Source organism: Arvicanthis niloticus, chromosome 4 (genome assembly GCF_011762505.2).
Source record: "Arvicanthis niloticus isolate mArvNil1 chromosome 4, mArvNil1.pat.X, whole genome shotgun sequence".
Taxonomy (NCBI): Eukaryota; Metazoa; Chordata; class Mammalia; order Rodentia; family Muridae; genus Arvicanthis; species Arvicanthis niloticus.
This window is the reverse complement of record NC_047661.1, coordinates 82,082,343-82,109,840: the sequence shown is the minus strand read 5'-3', so window position 1 is coordinate 82,109,840 and position 27,498 is coordinate 82,082,343. Positions and strand designations below refer to the sequence as shown.

The 27,498-nt window shown below is 36.7% G+C and overlaps 1 protein-coding gene across 3 annotated transcripts; it reads right to left on the bottom strand.

Moving 5' to 3' along the window:
* Positions 1-72: 72 nt before the first annotated feature.
* Positions 73-27,479, bottom strand: Csde1 (cold shock domain containing E1). Of its 3 annotated transcripts, XM_076933037.1 has the most exons (20): positions 27,348-27,363; positions 21,878-22,024; positions 19,265-19,463; positions 18,126-18,235; positions 17,634-17,726; positions 16,909-17,006; positions 14,477-14,558; positions 13,646-13,774; positions 13,403-13,528; positions 12,508-12,720; positions 10,839-10,979; positions 10,586-10,750; positions 8,349-8,456; positions 7,593-7,768; positions 6,850-6,962; positions 5,040-5,159; positions 3,207-3,385; positions 2,509-2,672; positions 1,821-1,953; positions 73-1,371 (listed from the first exon to the last, which is right to left on the bottom strand). In XM_076933037.1, exons 2-20 carry the CDS (start codon positions 22,013-22,015, stop codon positions 1,324-1,326), a joined length of 2,535 nt encoding a protein of 844 aa, XP_076789152.1. In that variant the 5' UTR covers positions 22,016-22,024; positions 27,348-27,363; the 3' UTR covers positions 73-1,323. The 3 variants fall into 3 exon arrangements, with proteins under 3 accessions (XP_076789152.1, XP_034356084.1, XP_076789153.1); XM_034500193.2 differs by lacking the exon at positions 21,878-22,024 and having other exon boundaries at positions 27,348-27,479; XM_076933038.1 differs by lacking the exon at positions 17,634-17,726 and having other exon boundaries at positions 27,348-27,362.
* Positions 27,480-27,498: the final 19 nt, after the last annotated feature.

Genomic DNA, 27,498 nt, shown 5'->3' with positions numbered 1-27,498 from the left:
AGAGTCTTATGGCAGGCCGCACCCAGAACCGCCCCTCCCCTCCCCCATTTCAATAATGAAAGCGCTAGGTGCTAGTGTCTCAAAAATCAGTAAAACTTTATTCGCTTCCATTCTTTCGCCATTAACATAAAACCGGAGAAAGCAAAAATGTTTTGTGTTTACAAAGATAAACGGCCTCTTTACCCAGAGTTCAAAACCTCAAATGACAACGGGGAAGATTTTGAAAGCGCTCTCCCCAACAACCCCTGAGCTGACCCTTGTCATCTTTAGACAAAAAGCCTTCACTCCACTTGCCAGGGACCCTGTTTGGGGCCAAATTCAAGACGAAGGCTGAGAAATCAGGCCAATCCGTTCCCGTGATACAAAGTTGAACAGAAGCTACACCAAGGATCGAGTGCCTGTATTGAACAGGGCACTGGAACCAGGAGGCTACTTATTAAAAAAAACAGGATTCATTTCAGGCACAACTTTTTTATTATTTTTTTTTTCATTTTGTTTTTAAATCAGTAAAAGAAACCGGGTCCTAGAAGCTGCAGTGATCTAAGCAGCAGCAATTTTGTGCATTCGTCTTTTGTTTAAATATGTTTAAATTATCACACTGCTGGCACACTTCATTTGCATGAAATTCTGCACCACACATACTAATTGTAGTAAAGTTATTTACCCCCTCCATCCCAGGAAGAAAAAAAAAAAAAAACTACTCTGGAAGATAATTTTCACTGAAATGTAATCAAACTTCGTTAAGTGGATTGTGACAAGATTATAAATGATATGAAAATAACATTTTAACATTTGGCCATCAACTTAAGAAAATCGTTTGCTATATAAATTTTTGCAATTTTTATAAGTAATATATTCTACCTTCATATGGTCCTCAGAATTAAAGCATAATGAACAGGGGAAAAAAAGGAAAAGAATGCAGCTGAGTGTTAAGTCATGAAGGTAGAGTATATACTGACTAGAGTGCAGAATTTCATAGGGCCAACAAAGTAACAGTCTGTATTGTTCACTTACACAGGCCAAGTGGAATTTGCAATTACCAGTTGCGTTAAATGCACCAAATAAAGCTCCTAAATTGACACTATAAGGCGCCACCTTAAGTTTTCCAGGCTGCAACTGTGCATAATTTTAAAATGGTTTCTTAAATTTATTTATTTTTTTCTTTAAACATAACACGAGGAAGGTGTTAAAACTGGTGTAATAGCTCAATAGAATAAGTATTCCAGATTTTGGGAGGGATGAAGAGGAAGATATTCAGAACCCTTCACCAGAATTCCCCCCAACTTGACCATAGTGGATTAATGATGTGCTTTGTGGACGTGGTTAGTCAATGACACCAGCTTGACGGATCTTTCTTTCTGCACCAAATCCCTGTGAAGAAATATAACAGTTAATGATTTGAGTGTATTGACAATCACAACATACAATTTTAAAACTATGAAAGCATTATTTTTATTTATCATATCCACTACCAATTACCTCCTAACTAAGAGCAAGAAAGTTACTGACTAGAGTATACCAATATACACTTCTTGGTGTAAAAGCACACACCAGTTAGCCTACCACTGACAAAGTAGAAGTGTAGTGGGGAGTTCAAGGCCACTCTAATTTACATACAAAACCCTATCACCAAAAAAAAAAAAAAAAAAAAAAAAAAAAAAGGAAAAGTGCTTCTTACAAAAAGCATCGACTCTACTAGGGTCTGAATTAATGTGCTAGGGAGCCCAGACTAGTGATAAGCAACCCTGGCTCCACTACGTTCTTTAAGTTGAAGTTAAGATTATTAGTTCACCTCCCTCACATCCCTAATGAAATCATACCATTGAGTTATCTGGTCCCCTTGGCTGACGAAGAACCATTAGACGTGGAGCACTGGCATCATCCAGGGTGATGTTCTTTAAGCGATTGACCAACCGATCAGGTCGAGGAGCTGCAACAGCTTTGGGGCCTTCACTGTAAGAGTGAAAGTGAGAAAAACCAACAATTGCTGGGAAGAATGCAAGCAATTGTAGGTTCTCTACCCAAATGACTCACTTTTAATGAGGGGGACTCTTGCCTCATCTTAGCTAGCAAGACAAGACCGACAAGTTTATATATACTTTCCAGCTCAAAGTTTCAACTGCATAGGAGCTGTAAAGAACCATAGGCTTGTCAAGAGAGAGACTAATTCCAGATACACAAAACAAGGTAACAGACGTTTAAAAAAGACCTTTAAAAAAGGCCAAATATGAAGAAATAGGTCTAGATTCCCATCTTTTAAGGGAACAATGTAGAGATTAAAAACCTAATAGCCTAAGTCAGAATGACTAAGGTATAAAAATTAGACATTTCAGTAGCACAAAGTCTAGAAGTGAACTGACAGAAATTTCTGAATTTCTGAAGGAGGAGGATCATATAACCGATTAATATTTATGGTACAGAACACACAGCGCTAATACATCACGACAGTACCAAGTTTCTCAGGTCAGGGTTATGAGACTCAAAGTCAGACTAAAAATATAAACTCACCAGACTCGCCAAACATTACAGGCACTGCATTTCCCGGTGCGCTGATTAAGGATCACTGAGAATTCCACCTCATCTCCTGCCTGTAGCTCAATGCCATCTTGAACTTCTTTCACATGGAAAAAGAGCTTTTTGCTATCTCCTACTTCATAGTTAATAAAGCCAAACTGGAAAAAGAAAACACACACACACACAATTTACTTCATTCTGAAAGATAATGCTAACCCTAATTAGAAAGGACTTATAAAACATGGCATTACTAATGATGAGCTAAATTCAGTTGGTGTATGATAGAATTCATCAGCAAAGTCACACCTCTGAAACAACTGCCATTCATTCTATTCAAAGCATGACTAAGAGACAATCCCCACCAAGTGACAGTAATTATTAAATAATCACACTTATTTTCTCCTTGCTAATGTTGTCACTTTATCCTCTTTGTCCCAAAGCAATAAAGTCTTAAAAAACTATGAGAACTATGAATCAGGCATGAAAGTTTAAATCCCAGGACTCAAGAGGGCGAGTTCCAGGTCAGCCAAAACAACATAGAGAAACCATGTCAAATAAATAAATAAATAAATAAATAAATAAATGAATAAATGAATAAATAAATAAATAACGAACAACGAGCGGCTGATGGCTTTGCCTCGTCAGCTATCAGGATAGAATGCATATCAATCATAGAGACAGCACTTAATTACCTGATCTTTCACACACTCCACAGTAGCCCTACGAAGGGGTGTGATGTTGTAGGCCATAGTTTGTGCATTTTGGCCAAGTACACACAACTGGAACTTGACACTCTCCCCTTTCTGTAGGCAATCCCCTTTGTTGGCCATCCCAACTATGCCAAAAGGATACACTTCACCTTTCATATCCCCTGTAAGCAAAATGGTACAAAAGCTAAATATACATACTAAAAATGTATTTTGTTATCTTATTATTGTCTTTAAACTTAAAAGTTTTGCCTTAAAGATTAACATGGAAACAAACAAAGACAAACCATAACACTAACTTCTAAAATGCATTATGAACCAACCAGCCAAAAGAAACAAGACAAACACCCCCCCTTCCCCCCCAAAAAAAAACCCAGGTGACAATCTAGAAAGACACAGGCAAACAGATGCAAATAAAAGGATTCTTTGTTATGATTCAGGCTCCTTAAGAGTTCAGGGCTATAAAAGAGGCTCTCTTCTCATCTGCTCCACCCCCACTCTTCACAGTTACAGTAAAAAAGTGATCCAGAGACCATTACAAGAAGAGATAGGTAGTAAGTGATTTGCTCGTTGACTCAGCAGGCAAACAAAGCCACTGAATGAACAAGCTTCAGAGGTGAAAATGCTTATCGTAAACTACCTCATTATCAGAGGTAACATTATTTTTATTTTTCAGCACCTAAAACATTCAGGGCCCAAATGTGTGAAATAATTTCAGCAGACTAACTTGTTAAGAGGTATAGTCATCATTTATTATACATTTCTATGATTCATAATTTTCATAGACTCCTCTGAGGCTAAAGATACTATCTTTTTAAAGATAAAGAAACTGAACTAAAAAATGAGATGTGTGTCTAGTCCAACAATTGCTTTCCTTACTTTGGACTAACCCTACAGCAGTGAAGAAAGAGAGTAAGTGGATGGGGCTGGTGGGCAGTGGCTTCCAAAAGGAATGTCGAAGTGCCATTTCAAAAACGGAAGGACAACTGATGGTAGAAGCCTATACACCCTTAGTACGTCAGGTGGTCTGCTTCTGAGAGCAGACATGGCTCATAATGTTAATTCCTGTCTGGAGGGTTAGGAACCAAAAGAGAGCAACAGTGGGCTCTTATGTAAAACAGAACTTCTAAGAACCTCATGTTATAAATCATCACGGTTCTTTTCTTTCTACAAATAAACTGTTCTCCCGTACTTTACACTCTGACTTACAGATGAGACAAGAATTTCTTTTTATGAGACAAGTTGTGTTATTTGAGTGGAATGTTTCAACTATTCTACAACTAAGCTGTTATCTTAATTATCCAGCATCCCCTCCTATTTCTACCACATTTATCTCATGCATACTTATCAAATAAAGTTGGCCTTTCTGGGTGGTGACTATTGGGGGGAAAAAAAAGTGCCAAAACTCTGATTGCTTGAAGATGGGGAGAATATTACAGAAGTAAATAAATGGAGAGAGCCGAGATGTGGAGGACCCCTGGATGCTAAGGAACAGCAGGCACACCTCAGGAAAGGAAGTATTCATAAAATTGAGTGGTTAGTAACATAAATTAATGACCACTTAGATTTTGATTATCATCACTCAACATTAAACATTAAACATTCAGCATAGTATTCATTTGCTCAGTTTAATTCAGGGTGATTTCATTTTCAAGGAGTATAAAAATAAAGTCTAAGCACACGAAGAAAAGGAGTTCCTTTTCTTCTCAACTTGCTAAGAAACATGAAAGCACATGCAATGAGCCCCATCATATATTAAGACCGTGTGAAGTGCTCATCAAAAGGCATAGCAGATTCCAGTGTCAGTGCTGTGCTTACCCTCCTCCACAATCTCAATCATTCCTTGGTACTCAATCTGTGTTGGATCAACACCTCTCAGAGGACGAATGACTTTGCCAGAGTAGATGGTGGGATTAGCTTCCTCAGTAATGCCATTCACTACAAGACAAATGCACACATAATTCTCACTCAGCAATTTCAAACTCTATCCCATAAGTCAAATTAAAAAACACAAACCCAATGTTCACACAAGGTGAATGCTTTTTGTTTAGACTTTCGAAGGATTTTAATTTTTATTTCTAATTCTATGTTTGTTATGTGTCTCTGCAATGACTGCAGTACCTAAAATACTGTAACAGCATTTCAGATCTCCTGGAACTGGTTAACAGGGAACTGTGAGCTGCCTAAGGTACAGGCTAGGAATTTAGGTCCTTTGGAAGAACATTCATTCATTATTATGCTATTATGCAGCTTCTAACCAGTGAATAAATCTCTCCATCCCATTTTCTTCCCTTTTTCCCCTCTACACACAGACACACACAAAGATCTTACTATGCAGCTCAGGGTGGTTTGGAACTCAAGATCCTCCCCAGTTTTCTTAGTGCTGAGAGTACAGGTTTGCACAATGCTCAACTAGTTGGCTGCCTAATATTCTTAAAGTGAGACAGGGAATCGATTCTAAAGCCAGTTTTATGTCTTGAATGTAAAATAAATATTTGTATATAAACATAAGTAAAATTAAATACAAATGTTTGACCATAAATGTTTCTAAAATGCTATTAAAGGTGCCTGAGTTTGGTAAATAACTCAATTTGTTTGGCATTAACAAATACTCATATTTAAGCACATCTTCTGAGCCTGGCATGGTGGCACACGCCCTTAATCGCAGCACTCAGGAAACAGAGGCAGGTATCTTTATTCTTTAAACTTCCAGACAGCCAAGGAGACACAGAAAAAACTTGCCAACAACAAGTAAAATGAATAGTTACTTTTGTTTTCATTTGTATTTTGAACTCCACAAAAAGCAAGCATAAAAGACCAGGACTTGTCTGGTTTCTTCACAACTGTATGTCTAGTACATCAAAACCAATGCATACTTAGGTATTTGTAGAATCAAAATGGATGGTCTTAGCTGTCCTATCTCTAGGTCTCAATTTAGATGAAGAAAGCCAAAACCAAGTTACAGGTTGTATAAAAATAGGAGATGCCAGAACTGCACTTGCTAGACCCTGAGGCTCTAACCCCAATACAGAAGCCCTACAGATGTCTTCAGATTTTACATTTTACATCTATTAATTCTACAAAATAGTCTATCAGGAGAATGCCTATTTCCCTGACTCCATTAAGATTTATATATAGAATGTATAATATATTTCTCAGATTAATAAAAAAAAAAAAAAAGCAGGAAGGTTCTTTAATTATTGGAAATGTATAATCCCTACCCCACTGCACCCCCAAATCGGATGCAAGTCAGGCATGGTCGCACACACACACTTGTGAGGCAGAACCAGTAATTTTCTCCAAGTTTGAGGTCAGCCTGATCGACAGACCAGTTCTAAGACAGCCAAGGTTTTACAGTGATTCCTTATCTTAATAAGGAATGCCCCCCCCCCAATTCAAAATGTTATTTCTGTTACTCAAATCATGAACAGACTTGCTAGAACAGAACGTCATGCCCAGAATTTGGTAGTGTCATGAACATAGATCACTGACAACCAGCAAAGGCATACTGCTGATCTGGGTACCTGGGAACAAATGTTATAGAACATGGCTGTATCCTTCTCCCCAGCCGTATTTACTGTATCTTCCAAATCAAAGCCTAAGATGAATAGGAATCACAATTCATTACCTGAGTGAGTTTTGTTTACTTTCTCAGCACTGACTTTATTGCCTTTGCCTTTGGACAAGCTGTATTCAACCATGTCTCCCAGTTCCAGGCTATCAACATCACCAGAGAACTCACTAAAGGGAAAGGATAATAAAGTGACATTAAAATAAGACACTACCACTAATATCAATAGTAGCATGTAGCCTCTTCTCCTTCCAACATCCTTATATCCAGCTTATATTGAGATAATGTCTTAAGGTATTGATTCATTAAATGCTTAAACAAAACCAAGTAAGCCAAAAAAAAAAAAAAAAAAATCAAAAAACCTATTAACTGAGCTACCACTATTTCTAGCTTGAAGGTAAGGAAACCAAGAAAGTAAGTTAATTCATTTGATGAAAGTAACATTTAAGTGGGAGAACCTAGATAAAACCCAAAATATCTGGTTCTGGTTCAATGAACCCACATTTTATACTACATGCTATAAGTATATATATATCAAATCATATCACCCTAGTACCAATATGTACAATAAAAACAGTATTCTTTTACTGAAAAAGAAATATAAAAAGGCAGGTAAATACATTTCTATGTTTATAGCAAATGACTAACTTCTCTATGAAATTTGCCTTAACTACAAATAGAAAAGCTGGGTCTCAAAAAACTAGAACTACCAAAAAGTATCAACCTATATTAAATTTTTTGAAACTTTAATATAAAAGAATATGATAGGAATAGTTTGCTGCCCAAAAGGTATTCCTTACCTATAATGGAAAAATATTTCCTTATCATGATTAGCTGTTTCAATAAATCCAAAATTATCTTTCAGAGTTGCCACATAACCCAAGAGCCTTTTGGAGTTAGAATTACGACCTAAAAGTCTCACACAAGTTGCAATCTGCTGTCCAGGCCTCTGTTTGTCACTAATACTAAATTCAACCTATAAAACAATGAGAATGACAGTTAGTATCATTGTCACTTCCACAAGCTCTGTACCTGTAAGAGTCTGACCGAAAACACCCCCCAGACCGAGCTTTTCACTCCAGACCTATTTTGTAATTACTTATAGAAAAATTTACAGAAAAGCACTTACTGTCTCAATTCATAAATGATTAAGTTTTGCCTGTCAACGTACTCTTTGTAGTTTTAATCTCTCTAAAGGGAGACTGCCTAAAAAGCAGGAAATGTACATTTTTGGTGTAATTTTATACTGGTTTTATTTTAGTAAATACTTTTAGCTTTCTTGTGGATATGTTTGACTGTATCTAATGGTTATGGCACTCACCTGACTGCTAGAATTACAGGTGTACCATTATACTCATCTCTAAAAATAACTCAAACTTAAAAACCTATCATTCAGTATGTTTCAGAAGCTCACAAGACACTATTTTAATCATATATTTAATCTTTCAAGTGAAAAAATGCTTCAGCCAAACATAGCAAAATTTAAACCATCCTTTAGCAAATATAATCAAGATGACAACCTTTAACCTTTCTTCAAATAAGTATAACTATCTTGCCTTATCTCCTATTTGAGGAGAAGTAGATCCTTCCACATCCTTGGCTTGAAAAGCAATAGTCAGTTTCACCCCACAGTCATCATAAGCAATAATGCCATCTTCTGCCTCCTAAAGGAAATATAAAACACAATTAAATACCCTCAAGAACACTAACAAATGATAACAAAAAAGGGAAGAAAGATATATAACTACAGTACTTAGGGATCTTTAACACAAAGAATTGGCAGAGCCACAGAAATTTATTCCAGGACTCTCTAAACAATACAAGATAAAATGCAGGAGTAAAAGGCATGCCTGCCTTCACTTGGAGTTGCCTCAATCTACTGTTACTGAGCCTTTCAGTTTTATCAGAAAATTAAATATGACATTTCCAGCCAAGAGAAAATTTTTTTTTTTTTTTTTTTTTTGTTTTTCGAGACAGGGTTTCTCTCTGTAGCTCTGGCTGTCCTGGAACTCACTCTGTAGACCAGGCTGGCCTCGAACTCAGAAATCCGCCTGCCTCTGCCTTCCAAGTGCTGGGATTAAAGGCGTGCACCACCACCACCCGGCTGCTAAGAGAAAATCTTGTGGAGCATGAAGCTTAGCATTGTCATGAGGAATACTCTTTAATATTCTTAAAGTAGCAGCTGAAAATATCCTCTTTACTGTCCCAGAGCAGTTCAGTGCTTAGTCACTATTATCAATGTGTAAGAAATTAACTTGGTTTAAAAACTAGCACAAATCAGGCTGGGGCTGTAGCCCACTGACAGAGTTCCAGGCCACCAAGTCCAAAGGCCTGGGTTCAATCCCCAATTAAAAAGAAAAACTAGCACAAATCAAAACACTAGAAAGGTTATGATATACCAGTATTTCTACAATAATTAAAATTTTGCACACACATTTCACATACAAACATTTCACTTACAATAGTAAGTGATGTCACTGTACCAGTAACCACATAAATTATATTATCTTTGAGGTCTAACATAATTTCGGGAATAATGTCCATATCATTAATCTGTCTTCTTCCCTTATACCTCACTGCTATTACATAATCAAAACCAGTTCACTTGTCTTCTTAATTCACATTCTTTATGATTATTTATACATTAATTTAGTAAATATAAGTAATTTACCAGACAGGCAATTTGTATTAGTGAAACTATCTCCCTAGTTAGTTAGAAATCTGTACAAAACCATAATTACCCCTTGGTGGTAATATTAAGATTTGTTTTACAATAAAGTCTCTCATGCACCTTAACTGTAAGCTGTCTACTCTGTTTACAGTTATAGTGCTAAAAAAATTTTGTTCCTCCATTACATACCTGATGCTATTACCCAATGAAAATCTTGAACTAAGTCTACATTCATTATTTAACTTAGAGAGCAATTATCGATGCTCTTCTCCCTCAGTCAAAACCAAAGTCCACTTTCTTCAAACCAGTTACTTTGCTGTTTTCTAAAGGAATTTTTCTGCCTTCTTTCCCTCATCTAGAACTCTTGTCTGTCAGAAATGCCCTTATATTGCTACATATCAAATGTCAAAACCTTAAGACAATCATTCCAAGACCTTCCCAGTTATTTACTTTGCCAGAACATTCTCTCAAACTTGCTTTATGTGTTTGGAAGGAGGAAGGTTACCGGGTGTTTAATCCAGGTCTTTATGGTAAATATTCTATTTCTTAGTAACAGCCTCAATGCCTTTGGTACTACAAAATTCTGTACAAGTCTCTTAACGTATTATTTGTAAGAGCAAAACTTAAGACTTTTGCATAGGCAACAGACTTTTTTAGTAATTGGAAGTACAAATATGTGAATGCAATGCATCAAATTTGGAAAGCTTTAATCTCCTTAAGGATAAAAGCTTTTGATAAGTGGATCTCATGAGGCAGTTTTGCCTCCCAAGGCTCCTTCAGCAATACCTAGACATATTTTTGTCTGGAACAAGCAATGACACTGACTAAAACATCCCCCTTGCAAAACATCAAAAATGATGATGCTAAGAAATGTTAATATTACATACAAATAATTTAAAAACAAAGCTTGTCTGAATACTCTACATAGCTGAGAATGACTGAACTCCTGATCTTTCCTTCCTCTACCTTACAAGGGCTATAATCACAGTCCAGTACCACCATGGCTGGTGTATATAGAATTTTTAAAAGGGAGACAATATTTCATTATATGAGCTACAAATCAATCTCTAAGCAAAGGTAAAAGACATACAAACCATCTGATCTGGATCACCTAACACTTGCCTTGTCTTTGCCTTTATTTGGGCTTGTAGCTTTAGGATTGGAAAAAGTGGCTTCTTTTTCTACGGTGCCCAGAAAACGATGATCTGAATGGGAATGGAATGAAACCGTGCCCTTGGGAAGTTTTTTAATCCTAATAGCATGATTTCTTTGGGCAGAGAGCATATCCTATAAATTAAACAAAATCAACAAAATTAAAATTACAAAGGAGACAGCAGAATACCAGCCCTTAACACGTTCCCCAGCAGCTACTCACAGGAACCACAGTGAACTCGACTTCATCTGCGATGTGGAGCTGGTTCCCGTCTAGAATCTCACTGAAGTGGAAGAACATCCGAGCATCACGATCCACACACTTGATGAAACCAAAACCATCTCTCATGGCAGCAATCACACCCTGAATGAAACCCAAACAACATTTTTAACTGGTTATACAGTTTGCCAAAAAGAAAAAGTTTAGAAACAACATTAAGTTGATTTTACTAGGAATTCTTTCAAAAAACAATCTGAATACAGTATCTCCACTTTAGGATTTTTTTTTTCCTTCACTTATATACAAACTAGTTTTCAATACAGAATTAAAAAGGAAAAAAAAGAAAAAACTATCTTTTTTTTTTTTTTTTTTTTAAATAAACCCCAAGTCGAATTTGGTCTGCCCACGTACACTCTGAAGCCTGATCAGCCTTCAGAAAAACACCAGTAATTAAGAATTTCCAGGTCCCACTCCATAGAAAATATACATTATAAAATCAAATATTTACTGATATACTTACATGAATAAATTATAAAAGCAATACTTTACTGCTATCTTATGTGACTTTAGTCACAGGAAGTCTTTAAGATGTAAAAAATAAAAAAAGTACATTACATTACTTTCTCCCTTTTTTCTTTTATCCAATGAAAATGTAGGTTTGTGAGATCACTGTATTAATAGTACCCAGAACACGCAAGGCACTTATGAATTTTTATCCATCTGTCAATGAAATGCATGTTGCCTATTTACTGCAGAGATGGATACTACTAGTTTTGAATATGACCTGAGTATTTTGAGTGTTTTGCTCACAACTACCTGTGACTCTACTTCCAGGGAATCTGATGCCCAATTTTGGCCTCTGTGGGTACCAGGTACATACATGAAAGCAAAATTCTCATACACATAAAACAAATGAAGGAGGAAGAGGAGGAGGGCCAGGGACGTGACAGTGCACACCTTTAATCCCAGCACCCAGAAGGCAGAAGCAGGCAAATGTTCTAAGTTCAAGTCCCACATGGTCTACATAAGAGTTCCAGGAGAAACCTTGTCTCAAAGAGCAAACATATAAAAATATATGTGTTTTTACTGTCAACACAGAGAAAAGTCAGTCCACAAAATGTTTATAAGACATATTTGGATAGCAAATTAGGTACACACCATTCAGACATATATTCATTTTAAAAAAGCAAACTATTATCATAAAAGAGGTGAGATGGATTTAGTGCTGTTTAACCTACTGCTTATTAAACATCACATTGGCTATCTTAAGAAAATATACTTCTTGATGTCTTATTTGCCACACTTCATTAGCAATCACCTTACCTGGATTTCTAATTTAAAAACGTATTTCTAAGACAGCTAAGCGAATAAGAGATGCTAAGCCCAAACTGACTCAATTATGTGGGGTTCTTAGCTACTAAATAAGGCAGCTTCCCAAAACAGTCATTAGCTTACAAGAAATTTCCTCTAACAACTTGCAGGAGTTGCCCTCTCCATCATGTGTGTACTGGGGTTTGAACACAGGCTATCAGGCTTGGGAACAAACAACTTTATTCCCTAGTCATCATCACTGTCATCAACTTCATCAAGAAGTTCCTAGCCAACAGTGTAAAGCAGAGTCCATCACTGAACCCTCAATGTTAGATAAAAATCCAGCAATGCTAACACTTACCATCTCTCTGGCTTCATTAGTGAACTGAAATGTATTTGATAGAACCTCTATGTTGGTTGCTCGTTCTAATTTGTCACGCCGGTCTGTTGAAATATTAAACCTAACATGGTCACCTTCCAGCAGGGTCACTTTGGATTTTGTGTCTTTGTCTCCAAAGGGAAGTTCTTTAGGAATCACAAAGTCAACTTTGATTCGTCCTGGCAATGGGTCATTCTGATGAGAAGGAAAAACGATTTTAGCTGAAGATTTCTCATCCTTTTAGCTCTAAGTCAAACAAGAAGAACACACAGTAAATAGCTTATTTATAATATAGTGCCCTGAAGGGAAAAAAGTGCTGACAATATAAGCCCATTATAAAAGCTTCATCATCTAAGACCACATGACAACCATAAATCAAAAACTTGCATTAATACTGCACTGTGATACCAAGAAATGTTAAGAAAAATCATTTTAGCCCTTTGGACCTCACATTTATCCAGCAATGATGTTTCTCACCCTACTTCCCCATGAACTGACAAATGGTAAGAAAGGGGAATGGAGAAGTAGCAAATGCAGTCCAATACAGTAAGATCTTCCCCAAGTTTAGGTAAAATTTCTTTTGGTCTTAATCAGTGAAAACCAAATAAGCAATAACATACCCATCAACATACCATTCATTAGTTTCTCTCTTTTTCTTCTGCAGTACTGGGGGACTTTGTGCATGCTAGGTCAGCCCACTGCCACTAAACCACACCCTCAGCATCTATTTTGCTTTTTTTTTTTTTTTTTTTTAAAATACCTATTAAAAGATACACCCCACTACACATATATCACTCAGACTACAATTTTAGTATATCACACCATAAAACTGTACTGATTGGTCAAAAAGATGATACTTCAGATAAAGACAACTTACCTGGTTTTTACTGGGTACTTTTGGGATAACTTTGGTTACAGTTCCTTCAAAATGTTCAATGCTGATATCTTCAAAAATGACTGTTCCTTGAGGCAGTAGTCTGACATCTGTTGCAACTTCTTTACCCTAAATCAAGAGGTTGGAATGGGCAGGGGTCAGATAACTTTTAAATGTTTCTTAAATATATAACCCGCTATTAATATTTAAAGGGCAATGATTAAGTTAGTGAACGACCTATCTTACATTTCTGTCCTTGATTGTGAATTCCACGTCATCTCCAGGCTGCAGGGTTTCTAGGTCACCTTTAAATTCACTATAGTGAAAGAATATCTCTTTTACAACATCACCTCTTTCGATAAAGCCAAACGCCTCCTAAAGTAAAAAGCCCCCCAAATACAAGATCATTAATTACCAATCAATATACAAATGTATGATTACAACTTAAAAAAAAATCAGTAAACTTTATCTTAAAATTATGCTATAGGCCAAAAGTACAACTTTGTAAAGTCTACCGTACCAAGATTTAACCTAAAGAACTAGCAATCAAAAAGTTTTATGAAACTTGGTTTAAGTTAATGAGGAAATAGTCTTAAAGCAGAAGACAGGAGAACCAAGTTGTTTAGGTTTGTAGTACAAAGCTTAAAAGCAGTTCAAAAACCAATCAGCAAACCTAAACATTTTGAGTTCATTAACCTTCCCTGGGCAGTGGTGGTGCACGCCTTTAGTCCCAGCACTTGGGAGGCAGAGGCAGGCGGATTTCTGAGTTCGAGGCCAACCTGGTCTACAGAGTGAGTTCCAGGACAGCCAGGGCTACACAGAGAAACCCTGTCTCAGAAAACAAACAAAGCAAAAAGAAAAAACAAAAACAAAAAAAAGAGACAGAAAACAGCAGAAACAACATATAAGAAAGTTTCCTTGTAATACAGTAACAGCACAAAATGGCAGGGTAGACAGTTAACAGTTACCCAGGCCTTTAAAAAAATGATAATAAAATAAATATTAAATAAAACACACACACACATAAAACAAAAACAAAAAAAACAAAAAAACAAAAAAACAAAAAAACCCAATTACCTTCATGGCACAAACTACTCCTTGACAGCGAGCTTGTTTCTTTTTCAACAGCATAATGTTACGAGCACTTACAGCACCAGTGCTGGAGAAAAAATGAAAACTGAAGGTTAAATCCCCTGGGATGTTAGAAACTATTGAGTCTAGTTTTCTAAGTCTTAAAAATTCTGTCATTATTAAGAACAAATGTAAGGTTTATGATACCTGACCCTCTATGGATAAAAACTGTTCAAATTCCCCATCTTTCTAACTTAAAATTCATACATGGATTGTCTTTTTTTCTTCATAAATTTCTGACTTTTTAAAATTAAAAACAAAACTAACTTTTACTTGGGTACATGACATGCTATTTTAAACAGAAGACCTGAAATAAGGACCAAAGTAGATTCTTTCTAAAGAAGGCAGAAAACTCTGGTTTCACAGCAGGGTGAGGATTACATGTTACAAACTAAGGCACCAATGTTAAGAACAAAAGATCTGTTATTAGAAAGTGCTAAATTTAGTACCCATCCTCTTAATTTATCTTATTTTATTTTTTGAGGCAGGGATTCTCTGTCCAACTATGGCTTGTCCTGCACTCTGTAGACCAGGCTGGCCTTAAACTCATAGAGATCCATTTGTCTCTGTTGCCTGAGTGCTGGGATTAAAGGTGTGAGTCAGGCTAGACTGCCCTCTTTATTCCTGCTCTCCAAGAGACAGGAGACTTTGCTTTCACCTTATTAGAGAACACTTGAAACACATGTTGCTATAGTGCCTCAAACTTTGAACAAAACAGCATTAATATAAATTAAAGTTTATTTCAAGCACAGTATAAACTGTATAAGATACAAAATTATTACTGGAATCAATGTGTTAAGAGAAGAGTAGTTGTCAAAATTCAGATAAATAAATGAAGTAAAGCTTTTCTGAGGACTAAGTGTTAAGTGCTGAAGAAATTGCTCAATAGTCAAAAGTAGTTGCTGCTATTGCAGAAAACATGGAATCAATACCTAGCACCCATGGTAAGTGTAGTTTACAACCACCTGTAAACTCCAGTTCAAGGGGATATGCTACCCTCTTCTGGATTCCTGAGGCACTGTACACATCGGGTGCACACTCACTATGTATGTATGTTATATGGATAGGTGGTCCATGCCTTTAATCCCATCACTCAGGAAGCAGAGGCAAGAAGATCTCTGAATTGGAGGCCAGCCTGGTCTACACAGTGACCCTGTCTCAAAAAAATTAAATAAGAACGTACTGGCTAAAAAAATTATTTAGTACAAAATCTTTGGGAATGGAATAAATTATTAAAGGTGAAATGGGGGGGGGGGGGTCAGAGAGATGGCTCAGTGGTTAAGAGCACTGACTGCTCTTCCAGAGGTCCTGAGCTCAATTCCCAGTAACCACATGGTGGCTCACAACCATCTGTAATGGGATCTGACGCCCGCTTCTGGTGTGTCTGAAAACAGCTATAACTGTATTCAAATACATAATATAAATAAATTTTTTTTTTTAATTGGTGAAATAGAGTGGCTCCCTTCTGAAACTTATCTAATTCCCTGCTTTTCTACTTCATATTCAATTAAGACCCTTGGTCTAAAATTAATATATGAACCATAACCCAATTTCATTTTCCAGTATTCCATCAACTTTGATTCCTATATTGTTCAGCTGTCTCTTCTTAGTATACCATCGTCCCCTTAAGCCAGGCCAGAAAACAGCATGTGGATTCTGACCCTCTCAATGTTGATTCCATGTCCAAATTCTTGGCTGATGCACATAAACCCTTTATTTTTCATAATACTGCATCAGCCCTGGTCTAGAGCATCCCTATTGTTCAAGAGCCCACTATCTTTAGCCCTTACACAATTCTAACCTTACTCCAAGTCTTACAAGGATTGTGTAACAAAGCTCATGCCATGTTCCTACAGCTCAATCAACACAGCTAACTCAAACTTCTAGCCATTTCCCACAAAATGTCTGATACTTCTCTGACCATACTGTTCTCCTCAGTTCATATCTACCTTTTCACTATTCTCTCAAAATTAATCTTACACATTTGTCCTTCTTGAAAATCTTCATTAAATAGGTAGCTCCCTGAAAATGACAATGTTTTAGTCACCTTTAGATTCTGATACCTGCCTACAGAATATTCAGACCTTTAAGGTCTCAAGCTGCTGGACAAAATCTTTAAGGGTCAGAAAAAGTATCCAGATTTGCCAGTTAAGTGTTTAATAATTTCAGATTTCTCCTCCCACTCCTACTCTCCTCCTATTTGGTATTTGAAACAGGACCCAGTGTAGCCCAACCTGGTCTACAACTCCTGATCCTGTCTCTATCTCTCAAGTGTTAGGACTATCAGGACAGACCACCACACCTGGCTCTCACTTCAAATTTTTTAATGTAACCAAAAAAGAATCATTTAAGGTAGGAAAACATGGAAGAGAACTTACTGTTTATTGTTATCGATTACAAAGTTAATTTTATCTCCAGTTTCCAGCTGAACATTCCCTTCCACATCTTCAGAGGTGTAAGTCAGATAAAATACTTCCTGTGAATTAACAGCTATTATTATTATCTCAACAGGATGCACATTCACTGTATAATGTCATTTACTCAAATACTTCTTACACTGGCATTTTAAACCAAAGTTCTTAGTTGTATGCAGTACGACAAGTAAATTGTCTTATTCATAAACACACTTCCCCTCCATGGTGCTGATGACTTCTTTGAGTCCACAGCTGAGCAGCAATCCAAGTTCAAAAAGCTTACACACGTGGAAGCATTTGCCCAGAGACTGTAGTTACATTTCAAAAAGACAATCTTTACATAAGGCATTCCAAATTAAAAACAAAAACAAAAACAAAAAAACTGGAGTTAGTGCTTAAAAGGAACCAGAAATAAATGCCCTTCCCCACAACCCACCAAAAAGTGATTTAAAGGAGCATTTACCTTAATATTCTAACTAAGGTCACACTTGGGCAAGCTAACACACTTGGAAGTCCTATGGATTTTTTTCTTTAAAAATAATTTTATTATGCTGCACTTGAAGCCTCATAAAACCAAATTTAAAAATGATTTTATCAACTAGCTTACGTTTTCTACTTTGAATTTTAAAGTACGCTTATAGATCACATGATGGATCAGGCAAAGGTTTAAGAAAAATACACAAGTTTACCCCATTACGTTCGTAGCATACACTCCCTGTTGGACTCTGACCCGGGGCAGCTGGAGATTTACTCTCTAAGTTGTGAGGAACAGCGCACACAACCTACCAGTCAAAAAAAAAAAAAATTTCCATTGCTAATCATTTCAGAAGCAGCACTGTGCAATATAAACTGAGTTCTAATATCCTCTATACTATACACAGGGATGCATTTTAATATGATCCACAAGAGGATGTCATGCTGCCAAGTTTCAAACTTACAGTATGCAAACTGACTGTAAGTAAAGACTCAGGGTTATGTGTAAAACCCAAATTGAATCTTGACCATGTTTTTAGTTCCGGTCAAGAAATGCCAGTGCTTCTGATTTAAACTTAAAAGTTATCTTTATATACTAGAGCTCTCTTCGTGCAAACTGAGGAGGCAGGGGACAATCTTCCTTTTCTAATGTGAAAAATATGCAAATATGGGGCCCTAAGGAAATACAAAGTATCAAAGTCACTAACTTGTCCATTCATTCGTTCTTCAGGATGTATTTCTGGTTTTATCTTCACCAATTTAATAGCAATAGGTTTCCCAGTCCTCCGGTCAGATGATACTTCAAATTCAACATCATCTAAAATAAACAATGTGTTATGTTTGTTGGAATAATATTTGAAAAACGGCATCTTGCATCTGAGCTCTACTTTAAGATGGGTAATATTTGAGTTGCCTTAAACCAGTGGATCTCAAAGTATGGTTCCTAGGCCAGAAGCATCAACATTACCCAGGAGCTTAGGAGACCATGCAAATTCTTGAGCCTCACTTCAGACCTAAGTAAAGACAAACTTTGGGGAATCAAATACAGCAATGTGTATTTTATTGAGCCTTCCAATTGACTGGCACAGACACAGACACAGACACACACACACAAAGCATTTTAGACTCAGATTGAGTTAAAGTCTTAGACTGAGGTAGCTATATATCAAGTCCTAGTTTTCATGGCATTTACACATATTACAAATGAAGTTCTTATCTATAAAATGGAATACTTTCTAACATACAAGATTGCTGAGAGAATTAAACAAAGAAATGCTAAACAGTACACTCCCCAGCATCTGGTACACACTAAATACTCATGTTAGCCACAGTTCTAAGTTTATTCTCAAGATTTTTTTTATGTGTATGAGAGTTTTGCCTGTTTGTATGTATGTATGCAGACTAAGACATTTAGTGTCTGGTGCCCACAAAGGCCAGAAGAGGCCATCGGATCCCCTGCAACCGAGTATGAGCTGAAGTCGGTGCTAGGAACTGAACCTAGGTCCTATACAAGAGTATCAAGTATTAATAACTGCTGTGGCATCTTTCTACCCTCTTGGGGTTTTTTTTTTTGTTTGTTTGTTTTAGTTTAAGAAATCTTATAACTTCATTCCTTGAAATCTTCTAAGTATCTAAAGTTAAAAAAAAAACAAACTCAAATATATCCTTTTAACAATTAAGTTTTTCAGATCTCAAAATGACAATGCCACAGTAAAAATTAGGACACATATTTCAGTAGTAAGCAAAACTAAAATGTTCATCTTTTCTGGCTTAAAACAGACTGAGAAGTACTATCAGGAACAAGCAGATACATAGTAGGGAGTTCAAAGGTAAGCTGACAGATTACCTCCTACTTTTAAGTCTTGGAGGTTGCCATTATATTGTGAACAGTGGAAGAAAAGTCTAGCTTGCCGTTCTGAACACTGAATAAATCCATAAGAGGTCAACAGTTTTTCAATAACCCCAGTTTCACGAAGTGCTGCTGAAGTACCATTGGGGTACCCATTGTGTCCATTGTTGTGGAGCAGGTTTGGATCAAAGCTCATCTGTTTTAAAAAAGAAAAAAATCATCAATATATACAGATCTGTAATTTCTACAGCATACTAAATCTGATTATATATATGTATCTTCATAAACATATCTTTGTCATAGAAAGGCAAAGAAAATGAAGTTAAAATAAGTAAAAAGTCTATAGATTTTTACTACTGAAATATATATATATCTTCATAAACATATCTTTGTTATAGAAAGGCAAAGAAAATAAAGTTAAAATAAGTAAAAAGTCTATAGATTTTTACTACTGAAATACTTTAATATTTTAGAAAAAACTATTATTTTAAGTAATTGCTATCACTCATGGAAGAATTTTCATTTACAAAACCAAACAATACTTAACACTAGGTAAAATACCACATTAGTGAACATTAACTTTAAATTAGTGAAACAATTTTAGAACGAAAGTAGTTAATATAAAAACTGGTAACCTAGAATTACCAGATTAAAAAATATCTTAATACTATTTGGTAAGCCATGCAGATTAAATTCATAAAGTTAGCAGAGATCAACACAATAAATGTCTTATTCAATATTTAATTCAAGTTTTAAAATTGTGGCACAATACACACTCAAGTCCTTAGGAAAAAACTGAAAATTATGAGTTCAAAAAAATCTCTAATATAAAACTTTCAGCCAGAAACATTAACATTAACTAAACATTAATAATGTTTAGTTAATTTCTCAGGACATTCAAGATCTTTTCCTTGCTAAGAAAACACTGACATCTTTAATGTCATCAGTTTCTATGATCAATTCTAAGATATAATAAAGCAAAAGAAACATTCTTCAGTGAAAAAGGAGTTACTAAATAAAATAAAGTATAATACAATAACATGCAATCTGTTTAGGCAAATACTATTTTACCTTGGGGATTTCATAAATCATAAAAATGAATTATTTGATAAATTTGAAAGAACCTAAGGGGCTAGAGAGATGATGGCTCAGTGGTTAAGAACACTGACTGCTCTTCTAGAGGTACTGAGTTCAATTCCTAGCAACCACATGGTGGCTTCACATCCATCTATAATGGGATCTGAAGCCCTCCTCTGGTGTGTCTGAAGACAGCTACAGTGTACTCATACACATAAAATAATCTTAAGAAAAATAAAAAAAAGCTGGGCAGTGGTGGTGCACGCCTTTAGTCCCAGCACTTGGGAGGCAGAGGCAGGCGGATTTCTGAGTTTGAGGCCAGCCTGGTCTACAGAGTGAGTTCCAGGACAGCCAGGGCTACACAGAAAAACCCTGTCTTGAAAAACCAAAAAAAAAAAAAAAAAAAAAAAAAAAAGAAAGAAAGAAAAGAGAGAGAAAGAGAGAGAGAGAAAGAAAGAAAGAAAAGAAGCATAAAATGGAATACGCATCCAAAAAAGGCTAAGTAATTTACCACAAAAGCACTATCTCTAAATCTTTACATTAACTTTAAGAAAGTCCCTTTCACTGAAATTATGGCATAAACATTTCCAGGTCCATGAAATGTTGGGCAATTATTAAAAAGATGTATCTTCAAAGACCAATATTCTTTTTTATGCGAATGATGGGAATTTTGCCTATATGCATGTCTGTGCACCACATACTGCCACTGTCCATAAAAGCCAGAATCAAGCACTGCATCTGCTGGAACCAGAGTCACAGACAGTTGTGAACTGCTAGGTACTGAGAATCAAACCTGGGTCCTCTGAAAGAGCAGCCAGAACTCTTAATTACTGAGCCATCTCTCCAGTCCCAAGGACCAAAATTCTTGAAAGATAAATGGTTAAGCAAGGTGGTAGTGGAACAAGCCTTTAATCCCAGTATTCAGGATACAGGGGCAGGTGGATCTCTGAGAGGAGGTCCAGGCCACCCTACTCTACAGAGTGAATTCCATAAGAGGCAGGGCTTACAGAGAGAAACCCTGTATCAAAGGAAAAAAATAGATAAACAGTTAAAATACAATAATATATGAGATGTTCAAAATATGCAAATTAATGCAACCTGTTAGCAATTGGGTTCTATTTCCTTTGTCTTACCCACTGTTCTAAAGTGTATTAACTTAATTTTCACAACCACTGGCAAAAATCCACTGGTAGAGGACTCAAACAAGGTCTATCTACCTCCACACAAATGGCTTTCAATTCTCAAACTAAAGCCACTTGGCAATTTGATTAAAACAGCAGTACCAGATTCTGAAATTCAGGATCTGAAATTTCAGGATCTGAAATTCTCCACTTCCAACAAGATCCAAGGCAAGCAATTCTTTACTCTTTAAGACATTTTTAGAGCAGCAGGGTCCTATAAAGTTATCTTTCAAAAGCCAAGGTCAAAGAAATGATTAGGAAGCTATAAACTGAGCCTACAAGAACATCAACCAGACCACGTGGTCCTCATAAGCCATGCTTAACACAATGCAAGACTCCTTTCCTGACTTACAGATCTCTGATATGTGGGGGTCTTCTTTTGTTTTTTTGTCCAGGATGAGGTAGATGATGGAGATAAAGGTAAAGAAAATGAAGGAGGGGCTGCAGGAGTGGGTTGAGGATCTGATGACAAGGTAAGCATGTTCTCCATGTCAAGCAGCTGTGGCAACATAGCATAATGTTTACAAGTAGATGAGTAAATAAATGTCAAACTGAAAGGTTCTCTCAGGTACATTAAACAGTCAACAGTCTGGCTGCTAGACAATACTGGCACATGCTTTTAATCCCAGCTTGGCAGAGGCAGAAATGGAGGAAGAAGAGGAGGAAGAGGAGGAGGAAGCAGAGGCAGGCAGATCCCTGTGTTAGAGGTCAGCTGGATCTACAGAGCGAGTTCCAGTAAAGCCAGGACTACAAAGAGAACTCTGTTTCAAAAAACAAAACAAAAAAAGAACTTTAGTGGCTAATAAGGAGACCACTGTTCTAACTTTCTTTTCAATTTCCAGTTTAAACAGAATCTATTCTCAATTATAGTTCAATGGGAAAATAATTTGAGAACCATTATTCTAGGCTACTGACTTAGATCAGGAATGTCAAAGTCCTCTTCTATAAAGATGTTTTGATGTTAGTTTTACTACATGGATTTTACAACAAAAAGACAGACAGACCCAGAATGCTGTAATGCCAACTGGCCACCACCACTCATTTCCAAATTTCCATTCCTGATACACACTATCACTCTACTAAGAACCCCCTCTTTCTCACCAATCTGCCTCTGTCTTGAGAGTGCTGGGGTTCAAGACATGTGCCACCATACCTGTCATGGCTCACACTCTTAACCCATTCTGGTTTATTATTCAATCAACCAGGCCTGACACACAATGTATTAGCACTGATCTAGGTTCTGTCAATAGATTAGTATCTCAGGTAGTTACATTTAGTTTTCCAGAGATTATTTTCTCAAATGTAAAGTCAGAGTTTATGTGGTTTCCAAATTCCCTTTTAAAAAAAAGTTCTAGTCATTTTAATAACACCTGAGAAAATGTCTCAACCTAACAATTCCCTTCCGTAGGTTATTCCCTCAATCAGTTCTAAAAATCATAGCTCTGTATACCTAAATGAAACTATCTGCACATAACTTCTACTATTCCTTTCAGCTGGATTTTTTGAAGACAAGGTTTTATGTAGCCTCATTTCGACTCAGGCAGGCTTTGAAATAAGCTGTGGAGGATGATCGTGAACTCCTGAAGCTTTCTGTCTCAGCCTCCTACGTGCTAGGAGTATAGATGTGCACCTCCACATTGGCTCTCCTCTCAGCTTCCTAAATTCAGTAGTTGTTCATACTATTGTTTTCGGCATAGATTTGTAATAACTATTACCAAAGTGTATTTTATTCACTATTTTTATAGTACTTTGATTAAAGCAGAACAGTGATTATTTCCCTATTAGGTACACTAAGGTTTTAGTAACTGTGTAACTTAAACACACTCCCTTTATTCAATTTATTAACAAAGCACATTAGGGAAATAGTCCAACCCTCACCACCCACCCCTACAACAAAATAACAAAAACCCAATAAAGACTGCATGTCTGTAATCCAAGGACTTGGGAGGTAGATGCAAGAGGATAAGCTCAAGAACATCCTCCACCAGTTGGAGAACAGTCTGGGCTGAGACCTTGTCTTAAAAGACAGTTGCAGCAGCAACAACAACAATCCAACCAACAAAACACTATAACCAACAATAGCTTTAAGTCATTAAAAATTTTCCATTTGTGTTTGTGTATGGGTATGCCACATGGTTTCCTGTGGAGTCAAGGGAGCCACTAGATCTATGAGCACCTAAAATGGATGCCAGGAATAAAGGCCCTCTGGAAGTAGCTGTGAACAGCCTTAATTTCTAAGCCATCACTTCATCTCCCTTAAGCGCCCTTTGTTGGTTAACCTATTTCAATTTGCAGAGATCAAGCTTAAATTGTTAAAAACTTTTAGTCTTTTATTGTTCTAAATTCATACCCATATCGGATGTTGGGATAGTTCAAGGTGTCCTTCACATAAAAAACTTGGATTAAGTATCTATTTAGCACAACTGCTTATTATTACAGTTAAAAAAAAAAAAAAGAAAGAAAAAGAAAGGCACAACTGGGACATATACCTGGAGACCTTCCTAAAAATCAGTCTGTTAAATTCACTGGTTCCTGGAGTTTTTGTGGAGAATAAGTTACACTGCTGTGCTGACTTTGGGAACAGTGCCTGCAGTTTCAGAACACGAGTCTCCATTTATTTTATTGTCATGTCCCTTGTAGTTAGCAAGTTATCCTGTCATCCATTAAAAGCTCCAGTTTTCTCTCGATATTACTGCTATAAACTTGAAAAAAATTATCTTCAAAAAAAAAAAACCCTTAGGATTTCCTATATTTTTCTTTTGTCATCTTTAGACTGTTTTAATTAAACAACTCAAACTAATTCATGTGTACTTTCACATGCCCCAAATCTCTTCCCAAGCTTTTGTTTCTTGCTGTCCGTCTATATTTATTCATTCTCATCTATGTACTACTTTTATAAATATAACCCCCTTTAAAACCAGAGTTTCCAAACTATAACCACATACACAAATAGAAATGAATAATGAAACCCATTGCTTCTTTGTATGCTAACCTAAAAAGTAAAACAAACTAACACCACCCAGGGATTCTATTACATTATCAAATGCTTCCTTAATAGGAAACTTCCGTCATTTAAGCATTTTACAACTTTACAATCAGAATATTAGAACATGGGCCTTATAGCCAAGATCTTCTACTTCAATTGTATGGTTTACAACTGTGTGCATATAACCCACTTTTCAGATAGTGAGGAGTACACAGGGTATATTAATCTTATATATTGAAAACTTTTCATATAGCAATATTCAAAATACAAAGATTAGATAGAGCTGTAGCAAATGAAATTTCTATTCTATATCCATCTCCATAATTCCTATCAGTGAAATAAAATGGGAATATGGAAAACTTAAGTCTTTCACACAACCACCTTGCATCCTTAGATACAGTCTTGCTGTTACTCATATTGTCTTCAAGCTGTGGCCTCAGGTGTTGCCTCTCAGCCCAAGAAATTGGGGCTAGAAGCACAAGCATTTCCCCAGTCTTTTCCTTTAATTTATAAGCAGCTTTAGTTTGTGGTAGGTATCTCCATCTTGCCCAAAAGAAGGAGCAATAGCCTACAAACTTACTCTTTAAAATCGGACCAGGAAGAAAAAGACAAATATATGCTAGAACAATTATCTTAAAATCAGTTCTGGAGATAAATTTATCACTAAGAATAGTTATCAAACAATACAGGGGCTGGAGAGATGGCTCAGAGGTTAAGAGCACTGACTACCCTTCCAGAGGTCATGAGTTCAATTCCCTGCAACCACTTGGTGACTCACAACCATCTGTAATGATCTCATCTAGTGTGTTTGAAAATAGCTAGTGTACTCATATACAGAAAAAAAAAAATCTTAAAAGAAAAAAGAAACAAAATGGGAGCCAAGCAGTGGCAGTGGTGGTACAAGCTTTTTATCCCAGCACTTAGTAGGCAAAGGCAGGTGGATCTCTGAGTTTGAGGCTAGCCTGGTCTAGAGACAAAGTTTCAGGACAGTCAAAGCTAAATAGAGAAACCCTTGTGTCAAAACAAAAACAAAACAAAACAGCCGGGCGTGGTGGCGCACGCCTTTAATCCCAGCACTTGGGAGGCAGAGGCAGGCGGATTTCTGAGTTCGAGGCCAGCCTGGTCTACAGAGTGAGTTCCAGGACAGCCAGGGCTACACAGAGAAACCCTGTCTTGAAAAACCAAAAAAAAAAAAAAAAAAAAAAAAAAAAAAAACCAAAACAACAACAACAACAACAAAAAACCCCAAAAAACCAAACAAAACAAAAACAAACCCACAACAAAACAAAGAAAAGAAAAGAAACAAAATGGGTGGCTAAGAGCACTTGCTGGTCTTGCTAAGAACCCAGGTTCAGTTCCCAGCACTCACATGGTACTTTAGTAACATCTTTCTAACTCAAGTTCCAGGGGATTCAATGCCTCTTCTGGCCTCTGAAGGATCGTGCCAGCACATGGTGCACAAATATACACTCAGGCACACACTCATACACACAAAAGAAAAACAAAGTGCTCCTCCACAACAGACTGTGTGCTTCTTGAAATGAATAAGACAAACTGTTTCCATTTCCATTCAATTTCATCTGCAACATTTTAAAAATGGTTGTCAACCTTCTGAAATCATTTTCCTTTGTGTTCCTTTCCTATGTGTTTGTGCTGCTTTTCTTTAATGTTCTCTTCATAGTATTTCCTTTATTACCTATAACCCAATGATTTGGATTCCATTCTCAATTCAAAGATTTATGTTTTAGAAAACCTAGAAACTAAAAGGAAAACAAATCGCTCTTTGTAATTCTAATTCCCTCAAGTAACTAACATTCCATAACAGCAGCTTTTTTTTTCACAGGGTTTCTCTGTGCAGCCCTGGCTGTCCTCGAACTCAGAAATCCACCTGCCTCTGCCTCCCAAGTGCTGGGATTAAAGGCGTGCACCACTACCGCCCAGCTAAAACATTTTTTTTTTTTTTTTTGGTTTTTCGAGACAGGGTTTCTCTCTGTAGCCCTGGCTGTCCTGGAACTCACTCTGTAGACCAGGCTGGCCTCGAACTCAGAAATCTGCCTGTCTCTGCCTCCCAAGTGCTGGGATTAAAGGCGTGTGTCACTATCACCCGGCAGTCCCCATTTCAAAAAGCTCTGACACAAACTTATTTCAGTGAATGACAAACGTTCTTCCTAGTTTGGACAACTGGGTGGACTAAGGCTGTTTCCCCCAGGCTTAGCTTCACACGGAATCTGTTACAAGATGCTTTTACCATAAGAACCCCACTTCTGCCCGCTCACCAACCTTTGTCTTGACTGTCCACTCTTTCAGATTTTCTCATCTTCAATGAATCAAGCCACCTTCCCTTTTAAAAAGTCCATAACAACTTCTAATAACCATCCAATGGCTCTCATAATACAGAACAGAGCTAATATACTGTATCCTTCAGAAGTTGGCTCCAAAAAGCTTCTCTGTCCAATTATTCAAGACATCCCACAAAAACTGTATTCTCTAGCCTGTGTGTAACTGAACTGCTCACTACAGTCCTGTGCTCTCAAGCCTCCTAGAGAATGAGAACTTCTGCACTCTAGAAGACCCTTTCCTCCTGACAAATGCTTTGTCCAGATGCCTCCTGTTCCTTATACTCTTAGCACTGAGAACCTTCTCTTTTAGTCTATATTTAACAGTAATATTTTGTAATAAAATCCTCTAAATTTACATTTATGAACACTTTATTCACTACCATACTCTTCTGGCACTAGCAATGCCTAACAAACAATTCAGTAAGCATGTAAACCATTCGTTCATATATTACCATGTCTAGCTTATATATTCCTAACCAAAGAAAATTCAAACCTACCTCGCAGTGATAATCAAATATTGCACTTTCAGTAGTATTTGCTGACTCTTCTTTTTTTCAGCACAAGTTCCAAAGGATGAAAGTTGCTAGTATAAAAAAAAAAAAAAAAAAAAAAAAAAAAAAAAAAAAAAAGAGAGCGAGAGGAAATGAT

Coding starts and splice junctions, on each gene's coding strand:
- Csde1 (XM_076933037.1), bottom strand. CDS start 22,015: ATGGAGAACATGCTTACCTTGTCATCAGATCCTCAACCCACTCCTGCA. Junction 14,559..16,908: donor GTAATCGATAACAATAAACA/GTAAGTTCTCTT, acceptor TTTTTTCTCCAG/CACTGGTGCTGTAAGTGCTC. Junction 13,529..13,645: donor TCACAATCAAGGACAGAAAT/GTAAGATAGGTC, acceptor CTCTTGATTTAG/GGTAAAGAAGTTGCAACAGA.